This window comes from Crassostrea angulata, chromosome 4 (assembly GCF_025612915.1).
Source record: "Crassostrea angulata isolate pt1a10 chromosome 4, ASM2561291v2, whole genome shotgun sequence".
In the NCBI taxonomy this organism is placed as follows: Eukaryota; Metazoa; Mollusca; class Bivalvia; order Ostreida; family Ostreidae; genus Magallana; species Magallana angulata.
The window spans coordinates 20,929,976-20,947,479 of NC_069114.1; the positions used below are offsets into that span (position 1 = coordinate 20,929,976).

The window sequence follows — 17,504 nt, forward strand, 5'->3', positions numbered from 1 at the left end:
ACTCAAATCTAGGGTAACAGATATTTCCACCCTAAAAAATTCGAAACAAAAACATTAAACAACTTAGGGTTCTATTAGCTTATACTAAAATACCGGTATACGCTTCTAATCCGTGATTATTTTTTTCTTACAACCATGCACAATTACTTTTTTACAATTATTTTTTACAAACAACAACAGACACACTTAGTCGATATTGAACAAAATGAGAGGAAAAAAGAACATCTAAAGAATAAGATTTCTTATTCGAGTTGTAAGTTATCAGTATGCGTTTCGCAATCTCAGAGATTTGGAATTCACTTCACAATATCGTGTGTCAGTATTAATTACATCGTTTTCCCTTTTATCAGCCAAAGATTGATAAAATTGCCTTTTTCTTGAAAGTCACAGATTTTTTTTTACATTGAAATTGTGAAGATTTATTGTTACTTAAATGGATGGACCATCTCTAAAAGCGGCTTCATTTATTTTTACTTTGTATCTTTAACATATCATGAATAAATAAAATGGAATTCAATTTCTAAATCACCAAGATTACATAACCTCTTTAAATTTCGACAGTCCCTTGGAAACAGCCTTGTTACATCAATAACTGGGAAGATCATAGCCGTAGAAGACCGAACCCCCCCCCCCCCAGTCAAATCCTTAATCATTATAATATTTAACACTGTTCATGTTCGAAGAGGACCATTAGTTGAGTGGCTATATAATGATGAAACAGCTGTTATAGTTATGTAAAAGTTTAATGTAAAATAGGATTTTTTCTTGAAGAGTTTTTCTTAACGTTGACAGTATCGCAAATAATGGTAACATTAATACGTCAAGGTATAACTTTTATACATGTCGAGTAGAAATAAATTATGAAATCCAGAAAAAAACCCGCAAGTTTAAGCACTTCTGCAACACAATTAGAAAAAATTTAACAAGACATTGGAGTTTCGGTAGGACGTAATTAATATTTTTTGTATCAAAGCAAGTTAAAAATGACGCTAGTTTTGTGTGAAATATGCATAGATTGCGTAATCTTAGCTCAAACGTCATGCAAACCTTTAAATTTAAAGAGGCAAGGCTGAGTGGCCAACAGTCAAATAGACAGGCCTACGTCACATTGCTGTTTGATACAACTACCAAAGTCCAAGCACTTGTTCAAAACGGTCTACCTAATACCCTTATTCCAGCTTTCAGTTCTTTTAGTACTTTGATAAAATATAAACTACTGTAAACGGGAAATATGAAACCCATTTATTACGGGCCGCCGGAAGGCGGTCCGTTATTTGATACACATTTAAATATTGTTACTGCGTTTCTGCGGGATAGTTCTTTTTTAATAATACTATGCTTATTTTTATGAATTAAACGTAAATTTGCATGTAGAAATATGTTTTATGCCTTTTAGAAAATATCACATATTTTTTGTTTTACTCGTAAATTAAAGGTAGGCCATACTTAGTAGATTGTCGTATTTGGCGCGTTTTTATCGAAACTATAATCTATTCGGAAAATTTCGGAATTCTTCATTCTTTCAAAACAATGCATCAGGATGAGGTATAGAACTGAAATACGAAAGACCTGAATGTCATTAAATTTTATATAAATGATACATTTGAATTTCTATGTGCCGTGTCAAATAAAATGACTATAAAATGCATTAAGTTTTCATTCAATACAATGCAACAAAAAAAAATGGTTTGAAATACATAATCTCCAAGAGAAAAATGATAAGTTGAACTTTTTATTAGAGTAATGTAAAAATCAATGTGTTCTCCTTTACTTCATACAATGGCAATGATCATACAATTTCCGTTAAAAATGCTTACAGTAACAAAATCGATTCTTTATGATAATAGTAAAATGTTAAACTTCAAAACAAGTTGCTGAAAGTATATTAAAATTTACCATACAAATTAGTACAACCAACTCTTATTTTCTTCTTTGTGGTGTGTTTTTATGTAAACAACCAATGATTTATACAATTATATTTTTTGCGGCCCATTTGACGCTTGCGTCAATATGATTTCTTGTGTCGCTTGAAACACAATATTTCCAATGTTAGAAACAGACCAAAATTATGTCTGTATGATGAGTTGTATACAAGAATATACAAATGTAGAAAATCGTTTGAAAGATTAATAAATTGAGTACTGGGGTTAAATTCTTGTCGCTATTAATCAGGACAGTCCATTGAGATATTTCATAAATACTCCATTTGTTTTTTATGAAAGAGTATATTGGACAAGTTGTCTTCATATACATTGGAACGCACTCCAAAACATTCATGGGGCGATGTATTAAGACCCGTCCATCACATCGAAAGATAAATCATTATGATTTATGAGTAGTTAAGGTTCTGAATCTTTCATATTTTGTCTCAATGTGATGTAATAACACAAGTCATGATCTTCAAAAGATATAATTTCCATTACATGAAAGGGTACATGAATATTGTTGAGCAGTGTATTATCAAATAGATATGTCTCAACTATAATCTGAGTCAGAGAATGAAAAAAAACAAACTCTATAGGGCTACATATAAATTTATTGATATAAATATTTAACTCAACAACAGATTAATATTTATTCACACAGACCTTTGTTTGCAATCAATTTCACATTATGCAAGTACACAAAATCACAGGTGGAAGTTTTCTGATTTTCACACAATTATACAGGTAATCAAACCATACTTAAACTTTTTCTTTACAAAAAAAAGATCACTCTAGCACACACCTATTAAATCTTGAAATGTACTTAAAACTTCCATATCTAAACCTTAAATGATCTACATTACACTGGAATTAATTATAGTTTCACCATCTTAGAAATGATAAAAGAGTATATATCCAAAAATGCATCAATAGTTAAAATCTCAAATAAAGTTGATAAAAATATTACACCATATGGCTACATTACTTGTGGTAGACAGGTAGCCATATGCTGCTAAATTTTACACCATTAAGTTGATATCATAGTATGTTGTAGATGTCCATGGTAAAAACTATTTATCTCCAAGACAGAAATATATGCATCTAGCACTAATAAATAGCACATTACTTGAAATTAAAAAACCCAAAATGTCACAAATAAAACAACATTCATGCAATCATCGCCACACACACACTGTACAAATAGTCTGTTAAAGAACTCTCACACTCATTAAAACACAAACCTCATGGAATTCTTAAAGTGTATGCATGAAAAGAGAGCTTGCGATGATCAATCTCATTAATTTCATAATAGTCATGTTTCGTTTTTGAAGCTGCATGGAACATTCAGATTGTAGTTGGAATTGCAGTATATTTCATTTTCTTACAGTGTTTCAACCATTTCATCAATTCATATAACATCTGAATATTAAAACTTCCATCATTATAATCATGATTATTAAAAACAAAATGATTCTGATCTATTCGCAAATCTAGGGGTACAAACAAAATTGTCAATTTGACAAAATATAAAAATCAATATGTCAACCTAACTGAATTCAATGTACTATAAAAACTACAAAAGCAAATGTTTATCTTAGAAAATAAAAATACTGTTGATTTAATTCAGCAGTTTTTGAATCCCCCCAAAATTCTGTAGACTCTACAATACTTGAATTGCTTATGCATTATACTGTCATCTTTTGAAAAGACCCTGAAAAACATGTTTATTGCAGACATATTAGCGTTTGTGTATTACAGATTACACTTATTACAGAACAGTATTAGTGTGAGAATTTTCATAGCTTACATGTAATTTTGTTGCCTATACCACAGAAGATATGACAATAATTTCAAACAAATTCATAAAGGAAAAGATCTGTGCAAGGATGTCACTTATAAGGTTAAAATTTAGTAATTTAACCGAGTACGACTGAATTTTTTTTTTTAATTTTCGTTTACCTGCACATCTGATCAAGTAAATTACATGTAATGTGTAAGTTTCTTTTTATATAAAGAAAATATTGTTCTGCATTTTGAATATTGTTTTAGTCTCAATGACAAATCGGTATAAGTCTGTTCTTTTTTTAACCTAACAATTGAATAATACGATAAATCTTTCAAAAATACCAAATATTACTACCAATATAAATGTTCTATTTTCGGCTTGCCTTGAACATTACCCAATCATAACAATCAAATCATTAAATTAAAAGCAATCACTGGTAAATAAAGCAGGGAAGCCCCACATGGCTTTGTGTCAATTTTTGTTTTTGTTGTGCAATACTGAGACACTGACTTTGTGAGAATGTAAAAATGTACATCACAGTTACTGCTGTATTTGATAACATAGATATACAAAGGTTTATTTGATGGGTTTTTTAGAGCAGTTGATTCTCGCTGTAGGACTATAGAAACACTGAGCAACTCTTGCTCTATGAATTAGTCCACTGATCCAGTAACTGCTGACCATCAATGCTATGTACCGGTAATGCTACACTCAGATATCGGACCATAACACAGTTTTGCGTTGCTTCTCGCAGCTCAATACGTAGGATCCGACTGGATGCCAAGAACAGGCTATCACAGAATGCCTACAATAAGAAATAACATCAAGTTACTATGATGTAAATCAGTATAAGCTTTCCAGTGAAATGAAATTCAATGTCGTTAATTCGACGGACCGGTTAACATTAATAAATACAAGATAATAATATACTGCAGGATATACATTAAGAAAGGTTAGCTGAAAATCACTGACTTGAACCATATTAAGCACAAACCAATTGCCAAGAAACAGTTGACTAGAACCATCCATAAAGTCAGTTTAAACAAATGACATATTGAAATTGTTTCAACTAATAACATGTAAACAATGGGTTTTCATTAAAAACATAATTATATCACAGCTTTTTGTTCAGTGCTGTTAAACTGAATACTCGTATGATCTTAAATTATAACATAATTTTTAATATGAACAAGCACTTAAACTTTATACTTACGCATGTTCTTTAAGGATTTTTTCAACTTTTCCTTTTTTGATATTCCAGATATATATTGCACCATCGCTTGACCCTGCTACTGCATAGGAAGTATCTGGACTGTAAAAAGACACTAAAATATTAGGATAATGTATAGGAAATAATGGACTGTAAAATGGGACAAAACAAGATATCTGTGAGCCAATGCTCACTTGTGATACCCCCGCTCTGATGTAAATTTAAAAAATAAGCAAAGTCAACATTTAACAGACAGTTCACACCAAATTTGTTTAATGATAAATCCCACCATATGGCATGCCTAAAAAAAGATTGTGATAAAATTTCAATCATCTGCAATTAATAGTTGCTGAGAAATCTGTGATGAAAATTTGTTTCAAAATTTAGGCTAAAGATAAACAAAGGTGTCATTAAACAGAAGGTTGATGTTTGATTTGTTCAAAAATGAATCCCATCATATGGCATACCTAAACAAAGAGTGTGCTAAATTTCATGCCTCTGCGTTTAATAGTTGCTGAGAAATCTGTGACAAAAATTTGTTAGGACAGACAAACAGACACACACACATGGGTAAAACAGTAAACCCACTCTCTCTTTTGGAACAGGGATATAAAAATACCAGAGTAATGCATAGAAAGTATCTAGACTGTACAAAAAAACAAAACTATTATCACAATGCAAAGAACTATCTCGGCTGAACAAAGAGAAAAGGAACACTGTAAGGATCTGGACTGTAAGAAGAGACAAAACTAGTACGATAATTCAATATATTTGGAGTCTAATTATGCATCCAGGTAACTAGAACTTACCTAAAAACAGCTCTTGACCAATCACAGCCAACCTTAAAATCGTCATGACTGGAACAAAAAATTGACACATCTATGATCAATACCGTATGTAGAAATAATTTAACATATTTATGAAAGACTGTGTATTACTGTAAATATGTACATATAAATAAATAAATATATTTTGTGAGATATCTGTGAATGTTATTTATGTATCTTGTTGATCTCAATCTGACTTTTACACAGAGTTATGCTGCATTGATTTTCATTAGACTGTCAGATACGACTCGCTGACTGCAGTTATAGTATACTCACGCTAGTGTCGTAGATATTTGGTTCATTCTTAAGTCCAACACCTTTAAGGTATCGTCTCGTGTACAGCATAGTAAACTCATTTTATCTAAAAACAAATTGCATTACAATTACAACCATTATCTGCATTTATCATTTTAATATGCATCCATAATACTCTTTGAAGATTTTTTTAATATCATTTAAGAATAATTGAAATTGATAAAGGGAAAAAAATCAAAGATTTCATCATGACGTGTCCTCTCTTTGTTGTGGAAAATATAAACACAAGAAAGAAACAAATTTCTTACAGAAATTTATGATGGAAAAGTCTGACATCTTTTGTCCATATAGATGTTCTCAGAACACTTCAAAGTACTGTTGAACTTTGATATCTCAAACACTGATATCTTGAATACAATGGATATGTCGAAGCGATTTGTAAATCCCAACCTCTTATTTGTTAAGTATTTTACCCTTAATATCTTTAATACTTGGATATCTCAAAGTTTAAAAATAGTCCAATCTAATTTGAGATAACAAAGTTAAACTGTAATATGTTGTACAAGGTATTTATTATATATGGGTTTTTTTTGTGAGAGTGTAAGGGTGTGTAAATCAAAATTATAACTCTAAGAGACAGAAGTGAAAATCTGCAACAGCTAGAGTATAGAACAAAGATTCAACCAACTAAATGATATACATGAAGCAAGCCAATCGTACCAGGAGAGAGATCTAGAGATGTAAGTCGTCCCTGGAGCAGTATTTCATTGGTGTTGCTGTCCACACGGCTGTCCCAGAACCGGACTCTTTTGTCAAAATGACCACTGACTATGTTGGTTCCATGAATAGTCACAAGATCGTTACAACTTGAACCAGCAAATATAGTTTTTACACCTACAAAAGGAAAACAATTAATCCATGAATGGGCATTATAATTATACATACCGTTAATAAATCTGTTAATTTTACATTGGTTGGTAAAGATGTACCAAAATATTGCAATAATATTTGCTTTCCATATCTTATTTTTCAGATTAATTGAATTCTATCTTTTTTTTCTTTCTTTTGATGTTTTTTTTCTAAACCAATGCACTATTTATTATACTATCAACATATCACATGATTGTATATTCCACGTACAGCTTTTAACGGAGAAGCATTTTTGCAATGACTTAGCAAAGATTTGAATTAGTGCACCTTTGAGAGTATGTTTGTATAACTGTATGTTTCTGTATGACATTCGCCATTGGTTTTTTTTCACATTTACATAGTGAAAGCTGTTTTTTGCCAAATGTAATATGTTTACAGCAAGACACTTGTAAATTTAAACCTGAACTTAATTTAAGTGACCTTCAACTTCAAATCTGACAAAATGTTTATGACTTAGATTTTAAAAAAAATCATTTCTGACTTAGATCAAATAAAAAACCTAATATATATATCAACTATAGGGTTTCCTCTTGTAGTTTTTTCCTGATTACACCCTTGAATCACTTACAGGATCTGCTGTGCAGGTCCCAGATTTTGAGGGTCCTGTCATGACTTCCTGAGACCACTTTAAAGCTGTCACCCAGGAATTTGGCTGCCAGGACTTTCCCACTGTGACCAGTCAGTGTATGCTGTAAATTGCAGATTAATAATTAATGAAAGCTGTCAAAGCGCTCTTTTCATTTAAAACATAGGTAATTAAAGATTACAAAGCTCTGCAAGACAAGGCATATCACCTTTTAATTAAGAGACCACTTTATCATATAATATGTAAATCTTAGCTAAAATCTTTAAAATATTGTATATTGTAGTGTGGTTTGACACAATATCATATCAGATCATATGATAAAATATTGTAACATATTGTACATGAATTTCATACTGTATTGTATGATACAATATTTATCAACACACTACTATACAATACAATACTGTTCATATGATAAAATATAACATAGTGGCATATGATATATTTTACAGCATAATATTGTATAATATCATGATACAATATCATATTGTATTATATGATATGACAATAAGTTAATATTTTTTAAAGAATTGAATCACTTCAATGGAAATATTGAAGACTTGAATTGTCAAGTACGTTGACATGCACAAAGTTGCAAATGCTCATTACATTGAACTGACTCTCACAAGAACAGTTGTTAGGGTTTTATAAAACAATTACGAATGATCTGAAAGCTATGGATCAAATTCAGCATTTAAGCCTGTGCAGTACATAAGTATCATAAGATGCTTTATTCATGAAAGTTTAGTGAATATAGGGCCAGTAGTAACTTAGATACGGCTATCAGAGGCACCAGCTCCAAAAACCTTAACCTTAACTTAATCCAGCATCTGAAATTCATGGCCCAGATTCAGCATCCAAGTCTTTCAAGTTCATAAGTAGGTCCAGATGCACCATCCATGCAAGTTTGAAGATAGAACAAAGAATAACTTTGTTATAAAACCTGCTCCAAAAAACTTTAACTAGGTCTGGACACCAACGCTGGAGGTATAGCATAAACTCCCCCGACTTTATCTTGGTAAGCTAAGAATTGTTTTCAATGATAAAGAGTTTGTAGATTTCACTGAGTAAAGAAGTCATCTTGGTACCTACCCTGACTCTGTGGTCAGTGAGAGACCATACCCTGCTGGCAAAATCATTTGAAGCTCCTAGAATTGTATTTTCCTGAAAAACACAAAAAAATAATCAAAACTGCACCCCAGTTCACAATATACTCTACCATGGTTTACATGCATTCATCAATTACGTGAGATGATGGTTATTTTTTTTAAAGGCATCTTGTGTTCAGAAAACTTTGTTGTATTATTTCATAATCCATTCCCTTTAGAAATGTTTACTAATATCTAACATGTCAGAACCTTCCTTAATTAACCATTCAATAATGTTTGGGAACTTTTATTTAAGCCAGTAAACAGCAAAGGATCTTTGTATTAAAAAGTATCATTACAGAACCTGAAAAATCTTCTTGGATGTACAAGATTAACCTCTTTTATATATATATATGTAGATTCACACATTTTCTTGATTTTATAATGTATATATATATTTACATCAATATTTTGTTATATGGTCAATTAAAAGTATGATCCCTACCTCTGGTTGAAACCTTACCTCTAGATCAAAGTCCAGAGCCATAATGCCGGCATTGCTGCCTGTCAAGATTCCTTTACACTCACATTTACCTAAAAAAAAAAATAAATGATTTCTTTCGATAAACTCGACTAACAGAACCAGTCATGAAATTGTTAGCATAAGTTCTTGGAAAAAAGCTCTAGAAATACGCCTCAAATGAAATACAGCAAAACTCGGTTATAACGAAGTCACTGGGACCTAAGAAATTACTTCGCTATATCCGTAATTCGTTATAACCCTATAAGAAATTCATTAAATTTACATAGCTGGGGATCCAAGATGACTTCGCTATATCCGTAAATTCGCAATATCTGTGTTCGTACTAAATGAGTTTTACTGTACTGGTACATTGTAAACTCACGTGATATAATGAATGAAATTCAAACAGATTTTATATTATAATTTTTTATTGTGTGACAATTAAGATCATGGTAATTAATGCCTGTACACATGCAGCAAAAGTGTACCTACCATTTATAACTTCCCACAGTTTGATCTTTCTGTCAGCTCCTCCTGTGGCAAACAAAGACCCTGAAGGACTCCATCGCACTGCATTTACATCGCCATCATGGGCATCCTACCATGTAACAATCAAATGAATACATGCAGATACATATGTACATGTTCATGTTCATGTTATACCTAGATATCAGCCTTTTAACCCATTCAACATCAAATCTAAATTGCCTCTTATATGAAAATAAATATCTTGAAAAAAAGCAAAGCAAATCAACTGCATTGAAAATAACCATAAATGAGTTTTTGAACTTCAAATCTTCATCCTCATCTATGTGTACAACACATTTGCAGATGTATAAATGTTTTCCATGCGTATCTCTGGATAAGTTATGCAGAAAAATTTCTTGCATTAAGTGAATCTTAAATCAACTTACGAATTTGTACTGGGCTTTGGTAGGAAGGGAGGCACTTAAACAGATAGGAATTGACGTAGGAACATACACTCCTGCCTGGCTGTAACAAGTGAAATAAAAAATGTTAATAATATTTATCCCTGTTGATATTTGCTATATTGTTTCCATGATAAAAAATATCTTAGTTTTATCTTTCAATATCACAGCAGTAGCTTTCATCAAAGTATATAGGTATGTATACAAGTGAAGACATATGACCATTTCATGATGAGCTAGTCCAATATGTAACTACAGTACATATGAACAAGTTTCTATTCATACTTTTCAGGTAAAATTTGAATATTTTCTCTTGCTGCATCTTCTAAATCCTGTCTAAGTTTCTGTTGCCGAACTCTGAAAAGACAATAGGAAGTCAACCATCAATAAACACATCTTTTTTCAGCAAAAATTCATTTAATCAATCACTAAACAACAGTTACGAGCAAGATGCACAAATCTATATGTAACAAATCTGAAGTACAGTGGAGCCTCACTTATCCGGACACTTTTGTCCCCAGGCCAAATCGTCCGGATAGGTGAAGCGTCCGGATATCTGAATTGTGATATTTACCTTTAATATTTACGGAAACATAACTCATAAATTAATTATACAATTAAATATTTTATTTTGATAGCCATAAGCACTACAAAAAAAGTTTAGATTTTTTTTTAATTAACAAAACAAAATATTGTTAAAAACATTATTAAAGGTATGTTTTTTCCACAGGAAAACTTAGCACTACATTCTTCAATGCAACACATGTACATGTACATGTACATAAGAATAACTATATTAAACCGATATTTTAATTACATTCGCATAACAAAGCGAAGAGAAGAAAGGCGGTGTTCCACTTTACTGACAAATCTTTTTCTTGAAGCTAGCGGTGATAGTAACTCTCGCTCTCTTGGCCGGTGGTGTTGACATGTTTGAAGCTGCTCAACATTTGATGATTGAAAATGGGTGAAAATCTGTATATATTCCCTTATTGATAATTGTCCAAGCTATTTTTTCATTGACAGAACTTACCCAAGCTAATTTTACGTATCCATCTTTCTATAGAGTTAATTGCACCCAAGCGATTTTTACAAGTAGCTTGAACACTCATCCACGCCATGTTTGGCATAAATTATTATTACACTGTTTATTGAACACACGCTATAAAATTAATGTCGATACCCTGAACATCCCAAGCGGTCTTAATAACTATCGTAAACAGAACTCAAATTATCAAATATTTCATTTCAATTACGTTTTAAAATGAATAGGCGTACGAACGATCTAATCATACTACGATTAATAGAATTTTAATTCAATCAATAGATGACTTTTTAAAACACAAATTAAACAATTTTCATGACATTTTAATCAAACAATAACAGTTCATAAGTTAAATGGCGACAATTAAACATGTCGCATCCATGGTTATCGTAATATCCTCGGGCGAGTACATAGCGTGACACAGGTGACCCCGATTACCGGACGAAGGCATTGTTTAAAACCAACAACCAGTGTCAGATGTTTTTACACCAATTTGCACTTGCGCATAACAAACTTTTGTGCCCCCGAACACTTAAATGTGACCGTCCGGTTAAATGAGGTAAAATTTAAAGGAAAACTGTATTATGTGGTAAAATTTGACCGTCCGGATCCGGAACGCGGAATTCCGGATAAACGAGACAAATTATTGTGTAAAAATTCCGTTCCCAATAAAAATCGACCGGTAAGTGAAGCGTCCGGTTATCTGGCGTCCGGATATCCGAGGCTCCACTGTACATGTACAACACAAGTTATCATCTTACTAGATATCATAACACAAGAATTTATCATAATTTCTTTCAATAAAACAAGCACAGAATGTGTTTGTGTTGATCCTGACTTACGCCATGAACTGGTCATTCTCAGCGTTCAGCTGGTCAGCCATCTTGGCCTGTTGCTTGATCCAGCGCTCCAGCAGCTGTTGATTGTCCTGTTCCACTTTCCTGTATTTCTCCTCCAGACCCGTGTACGTCAGCTGTAGGGCCTGGTGCTCATCCTTCAACATCTACAAAGAAAGGGAGAAAACAATATCACAGACAAATGGAAAAAAATATATTAACATATAGCTCAAAAAGGATAAATTGACAGGAGAAAACAACAGCAACAAACAGAAAAAGAAAACAACAACTGATTCAATCCACAATCTGTCTGAGACATCTTGCTGGCTCCATGCAGGGTCATAAAACTTAGAAAAGCTCACCCTTGATCTCAATCTCCCACTACAAAAGGAACATGTAGTGGAAAAGTGGAACAAAGATCAAAAGTGAGCTCATCTATCGAGTTTTTATGGCTGTGCAGCTTGTTGTCATGCAAGAAAAACAGAAACCTAGCTCTTTTTTCCAGGACTTTCTTCATATTCTATACCTGTCCAAATGTTAATTTGCCTTTTATCAGCATTGGAACTCTAGAAGGATCTTGAATTGGTTGAGCATAAAAAAATACATTTCGAACTTTTTATAATACAAGTATATCAAATGTTGGTACCTGATTCGTAGCTTCCAACTCCATAATGGTACTTTCTAGATTTTTAATTTCCATTTTCAAAGCCAGTTCATTGGCAAGTAAATCATTCAGTCTGTAAAATTAAAACATACAAATATAAATGTTTATACTTGTATACATAAAACAATTGAGTTTGAAAAAAAAATAGCTGTGGATCACTAATTACCTGGCATCCCTTCCCTGTAATTCTTTTTCTTTGTCTTGCAGTGCATTGTTCAAGTCAATTATTTGCTGTGTGTTCTATAGGGAGACAAAATCACTTTTTCATAATAATGTAAAGGAAACTCCTTTTTACAAAACCTTGCTAACATCAACATTGAAAAGGATAACAAAGTTGTTGATTAGTATACAGATTGCAAATACATGCAGATATGCTAATAATTGCGTAGCTAATGGGTTACCTCCCCTCTCCTCCGGTGGAGTTCTGTAACCTCCTCTTGGAGCTTGAAGAGTTTCTGTTCCAGAGCCTGACTGTTTCCACTGCCTCCACTGAAACACAACATAAATGTTACCAATATATTCAATACCATATTTTTAGCAAGCTCATTCTACAATGGACAAGCTCCTGTTTAGATGTATAGAATATCTTTCATAAATTAACAATTTATAGTTAAGAGTTTGAGTAACTGGGTTGAGCATATGGCTCAGTGATTGCAGTCACTAGGCCAGTAAGCCAAAGGTCGCTGGTTCAAGCCCTGCTGTGGTCACTTGAATGACTTGATGTTGTATGTTGTTCCCCTAGACAAGGCACTTTATCTTCATTGTCTCAGTCCACTCAACTCAGGTTACTGGCTGCTGGGAGTTAACCTCAATGGACTCGTCTCCCATCCAGGGGGAGTCAATGACTCTCATCCACTTAGCACCATGGAAACCATGCAGGGATATGAACTGGGCTGATCGACCCCCGAGGCTCAGAGAAGGATAAAACATCACTCGTTTTATTTATAATTGTTACTAACAGTAAATGTCAAATGCCACTATAAGAAAGATTGACTTTAATATGAATGTAAAAAAATTACCTTTTCAATATCTAAATTTATATATAAGGTATTTTGAAAGTCTAACACAATTTTGAGAATAATTTCATGACAATAATGTCATGCTAAAAATGTTTTCAAATGTAGAAGCTAGATCCAATACTTTAGTATATTTTGCATATCATTAAGATTTCCCATGTGTTAATTATATTAGTATTTCAGTTCTAAGGCAATTGCTTTCATTTTACATTTGTGGCTTAAGACCTTTTCTTGCCAAGGACCATTTCTCGCCAGTATATTGTTGTGCCATTTTTCGTATGTAGTTTAATATGCTGATAAAATAAGATATCTGTGAGCCAATGCTCACTAGTGATACCCCCGCTCTGATGTGAATATGCAAAATAAGCAAAGTCGACATTTAACAGAAAGCTGGCATCCGATTGGTACAGAAATATATCCCACAATATGGTATGCCTAAACAAATAGTGTTTTAAAATTTCAAGCATCTGCAATAAATAGCTGCTGAAAAAATCTTTGACAAAAATTTGTTTGAAAATTTTGGCTAAATATAAACAAAGTCATTATTTAACAGGAAGTTGACGTCCGATTGGTACAAAAATTTATCCCACAATATGGCATGCCTATACAAATACTGTGTTAAAATTTCAAGCATCTGCGATAAACAGTTGCTGAGAAATCATTGACGGAAATTTCTTTGAAAATTTTGGCTAAAAATAAACAAAGTACTCATTAAACAGGAAGTTGGCGTCCGATTAATACAAAAATACATCCCAAGATATGGCATGCCTATACAAATACTGTGTAAAAATTTCAAGCATCTGCGATAAACAGTTGCTGAGAATTCTTTGACAAGAATTTGTTTGAAAATTTGGGCTAAATATAAACAAAGTCGTCATTTACAGGAAGTTGACGTCTGATTGGTACAAAAATATATCCCACGATATGGCATGCCTATACAAATACTGTGTAAAAATTTCAAGCATCTGCGATAAACAGTTGCTGAGAATTCTTTGACAAAAATTTGTTTGAAAATTTTTGCTAAAAATAAACAAAGTCGTCATTTAACAGGAAGTTGACGTCCGATTGGTACAAAAATATATCCCACGATATGGCATGCCTATACAAATATTGTGTAAAAATATCAAGCATCTGTGATGAATAGTTGCTGAGAAATCTTTGACGAAAATTTGTATGAAAAGTTTGGTTAAAAAATAAGCAAAGTCGTCATTTAACAGGAAGTTGACGTCCCATTGGTACAAAAATATATCCCACGATATGGCATGCCTATACAAATATTGTGTAAAAATTTCAAGCATCTGCGATAAATAGTTGCTGAGATAAATGCGACAGAAATTTTTGTTACGGACGGACAGACAGATGGACAGACAGACAGACGGACGGACGGACAGACAGACAGACAGACACACAAGGGTAAAACAGTATACCCCCTCTCCGTCGGAGTGGGGGTATAATGACGTTAACAATGCACTGGGGAGAAATGGTATTTGGCAAGAATTATAGTTGCACGTCAGTATCGTTTTAAATTCAAAGTTACAGTACCGAACAGACCCAACCTAACAGAAAGTAAACCCAGACTAAACCCTGGGTTTACTTTCGGGGTTTACTCTGGGTTTACTAGAGCAAACCCAGAGTAAACCCCAAGTAAACCCAGAGAGTAAACCCATTCAGAAGTATACCCCTGAGGCAGATGCTACATGTGTAATTGTAATATACAAGGGGTGGGAATTACAGGCAGTTAGATAATTAGATAAAAGACAGGTCTGCCTCACATTTTAATGTTTAAAGAGGACCCCAAAAGCAAACACCGAGTAAACCCAAAGTAAACCCTGAGTTGATCCAAAGTAAACCCTAACTGGACACAAATTTATTCAAAGTATTTTGCTATTTTATTTCTGTTTCTGAAATAATTACATTGACCAAAGACATAAATAACAGAGATTGGTAACTCCGCTATCAGCGTGTTTTGTTGTTGAAAAATGTTACAGTACCAACCTTAATTTGAGAACTATATAAATTGATATATTGATCTTAAAGCAAAAGTTTATTGCTTTTATGAAACATGTGCTTAGGATTTAGATGTTTTTGAAACAAAAAAATGTAAAATAAGATAAATATATAGAAAATATATTGGCCACCTATAAATCATCAACAAAATCTCATATAACAGTTAGCCAACTACCTCCTAAAACTCCTCTTTTAATATTCTTTGTAAGACATAAACTCATGAAAATATAATATCTTGAATGTTTTGGTAATAGCTAGATTTAGCTGTTTATATTTCAATATATTTGTTTATTAGAAAGATATACCGATTTAAACTGGGAATACTTTTTAATAGGGACTTCGAGATTTCGATCAGTTGTCAATCTCTATTATTTATGTCTCTGCTTTACCTGACTTACCCTTGCTCAACTTTGATTTGCAAACCAAGATTTTCTTCCTTAAGTTTTTCTGCTTCCCATGTGAGTTGTGTATTTTTTGACTTCAGTGACTGTGAAGCTTCAAAATGTTTCCAGTCTGTAATGTAACACCCTGTTTACTGTAGCAAGATTCAAAGTCATATACATACTTTATGTTTATTTACTTGATATGCCTTCTTCTGTTACATGAATGAAGGAAGAGGAAATTCGGAAGAACCAATGAAAAATGCTCAAATTCATGTTTTCTTAACTTGGCATTCACTGACACGTTTTTGTAACATATGTAAAAATGGAGTTGGCTGTGCTGCAAACCAGAAAATCTCCAAATATTGAAATTTCACAATGATGCAGACATTTTCACAATTAGTATTTAGATTAAGTTTCTTGAAAAGGAAAACATACGTGAAGATATCAATGACTCAAACGGCTCCTTTTCCTTCTTGTCCCGCTGTCTAAGCTGCTCTAACAGCGAATGTTTCCAATGAAGATCCTTTGGATCCATCCTGCTACAGGATCCAAAGGGAAAATAATATTGGTAAAGCCACTGTTTCGTATCTAAATATTTTTTTCTGTACTGCCTCAAAAAATACGAAATTAATATTTAAAAACAATTAAATACTCTTTTTTGTCCACTTCTTTCGATGTCTCAAAATTTCAATGCATAATGATGCGCTTTTATGACAAACTCCAACAAAAGTACAAACCGAAAGTGAAAGTAAAAATAAGATATTTATACATCCATAACATACTACCGACTATGGATATCTGTTCTACTTCCTTATTGGTGAGGACGCCTTCATGAATAACAAAGAACAATCGCTTATTTAAACAGAAAGTTCCAAAAGCACGTAAGTACAAACAAGTGGGCTGAAAGCAACTTTTGTTTTCCTCACTCTGACAACTTCTTGCGAAATCTCCTTCACATGATTGTGACAGTTTCCTTTCAGATTCTGTAAAGCAACAAAAGTAGGCCTACTTGTAAAGGCTTTAAAAGTTTGTTTTTAAATAGAACAGTCATGTCAAAGTATTCTTCTTACCGATCTTGTAAATGTATGCTTCTTATTATTTTGTAAATCTAGTTAATTACCGCCTCCTTGTTTATAATATTAAAACGTTATTTGAATTAATCGGTGCCAATAAGTATTACTTATCATCATGTAAATGGATCAGGACATGATGTCAAAAATAAATGATCAATTGAATTCTTTGAATCTCTTGAGTCTCTGAAGGTTGCTAACATGATATTGGCCTTATTTAGTTAGTTGTATATGTTGCCTATTTAATTGGTACACTTATTTTACCTACCATTATATACATAAATTTAAGGTGGAGTAAAATTTTATTATTCAATTCACTTAATCCTTTTTATGAGAAAAATTGCATTTTATCAACCAAGGGACAGGTACTTTAATTGGCATATGTGTAGTACTTCATATTAAGAGTATTTTTAAAATTGTTTGA

The 17,504-nt window shown here is 32.6% G+C and overlaps 2 protein-coding genes across 3 annotated transcripts in view; one reads left to right on the forward strand and one right to left on the reverse strand.

The window, feature by feature from the left end:
• Positions 1–2,518: 2,518 nt before the first annotated feature.
• Positions 2,519–16,667, reverse strand: LOC128179750 (autophagy-related protein 16-1-like). The gene is made up of 17 exons (XM_052847317.1): positions 16,446–16,667; positions 16,026–16,140; positions 13,006–13,093; positions 12,771–12,844; positions 12,587–12,677; positions 11,947–12,107; positions 10,345–10,416; positions 10,045–10,123; positions 9,623–9,728; positions 9,131–9,201; positions 8,612–8,683; positions 7,502–7,622; positions 6,724–6,897; positions 6,025–6,109; positions 5,731–5,778; positions 4,925–5,023; positions 2,519–4,516 (listed from the first exon to the last, which is right to left on the reverse strand). The coding sequence occupies exons 1-17, from the start codon at positions 16,543–16,545 to the stop codon at positions 4,423–4,425; spliced, it is 1,650 nt and encodes a 549-aa protein (XP_052703277.1). The 5' UTR covers positions 16,546–16,667; the 3' UTR covers positions 2,519–4,422.
• Positions 16,668–16,756: 89 nt separating this feature from the next.
• LOC128179749 (phosphatidylinositol 3,4,5-trisphosphate 5-phosphatase 2-like) overlaps positions 16,757–17,504 on the forward strand; it is a 41,002-nt gene continuing 40,254 nt past the window's right edge. The window contains exon 1 of one of the 2 annotated variants that reach the window (XM_052847314.1): positions 16,757–16,891. The gene's annotated coding sequence lies outside the window, so the exon portion shown is untranslated. The remainder of the gene's footprint in view (positions 16,892–17,504) is intronic. The other variant, XM_052847315.1, reaches the window with a different exon arrangement.

What these genes read in the sequence shown, in the direction of transcription:
- LOC128179750 (XM_052847317.1), bottom strand. Translation starts at nt 16,545, where the DNA reads ATGGATCCAAAGGATCTTCATTGGAAACATTCGCTGTTAGAGCAGCTT. An exon ending in ACTGTGGGAAGTTATAAATG is followed by an intron (nt 9,202 to 9,622) that starts GTAGGTACACTT and finishes TTTTTTTTTTAG; the next exon opens with GTAAATGTGAGTGTAAAGGA. An exon ending in TGGTCAAGAGCTGTTTTTAG is followed by an intron (nt 5,024 to 5,730) that starts GTAAGTTCTAGT and finishes GTCTTTTTACAG; the next exon opens with TCCAGATACTTCCTATGCAG.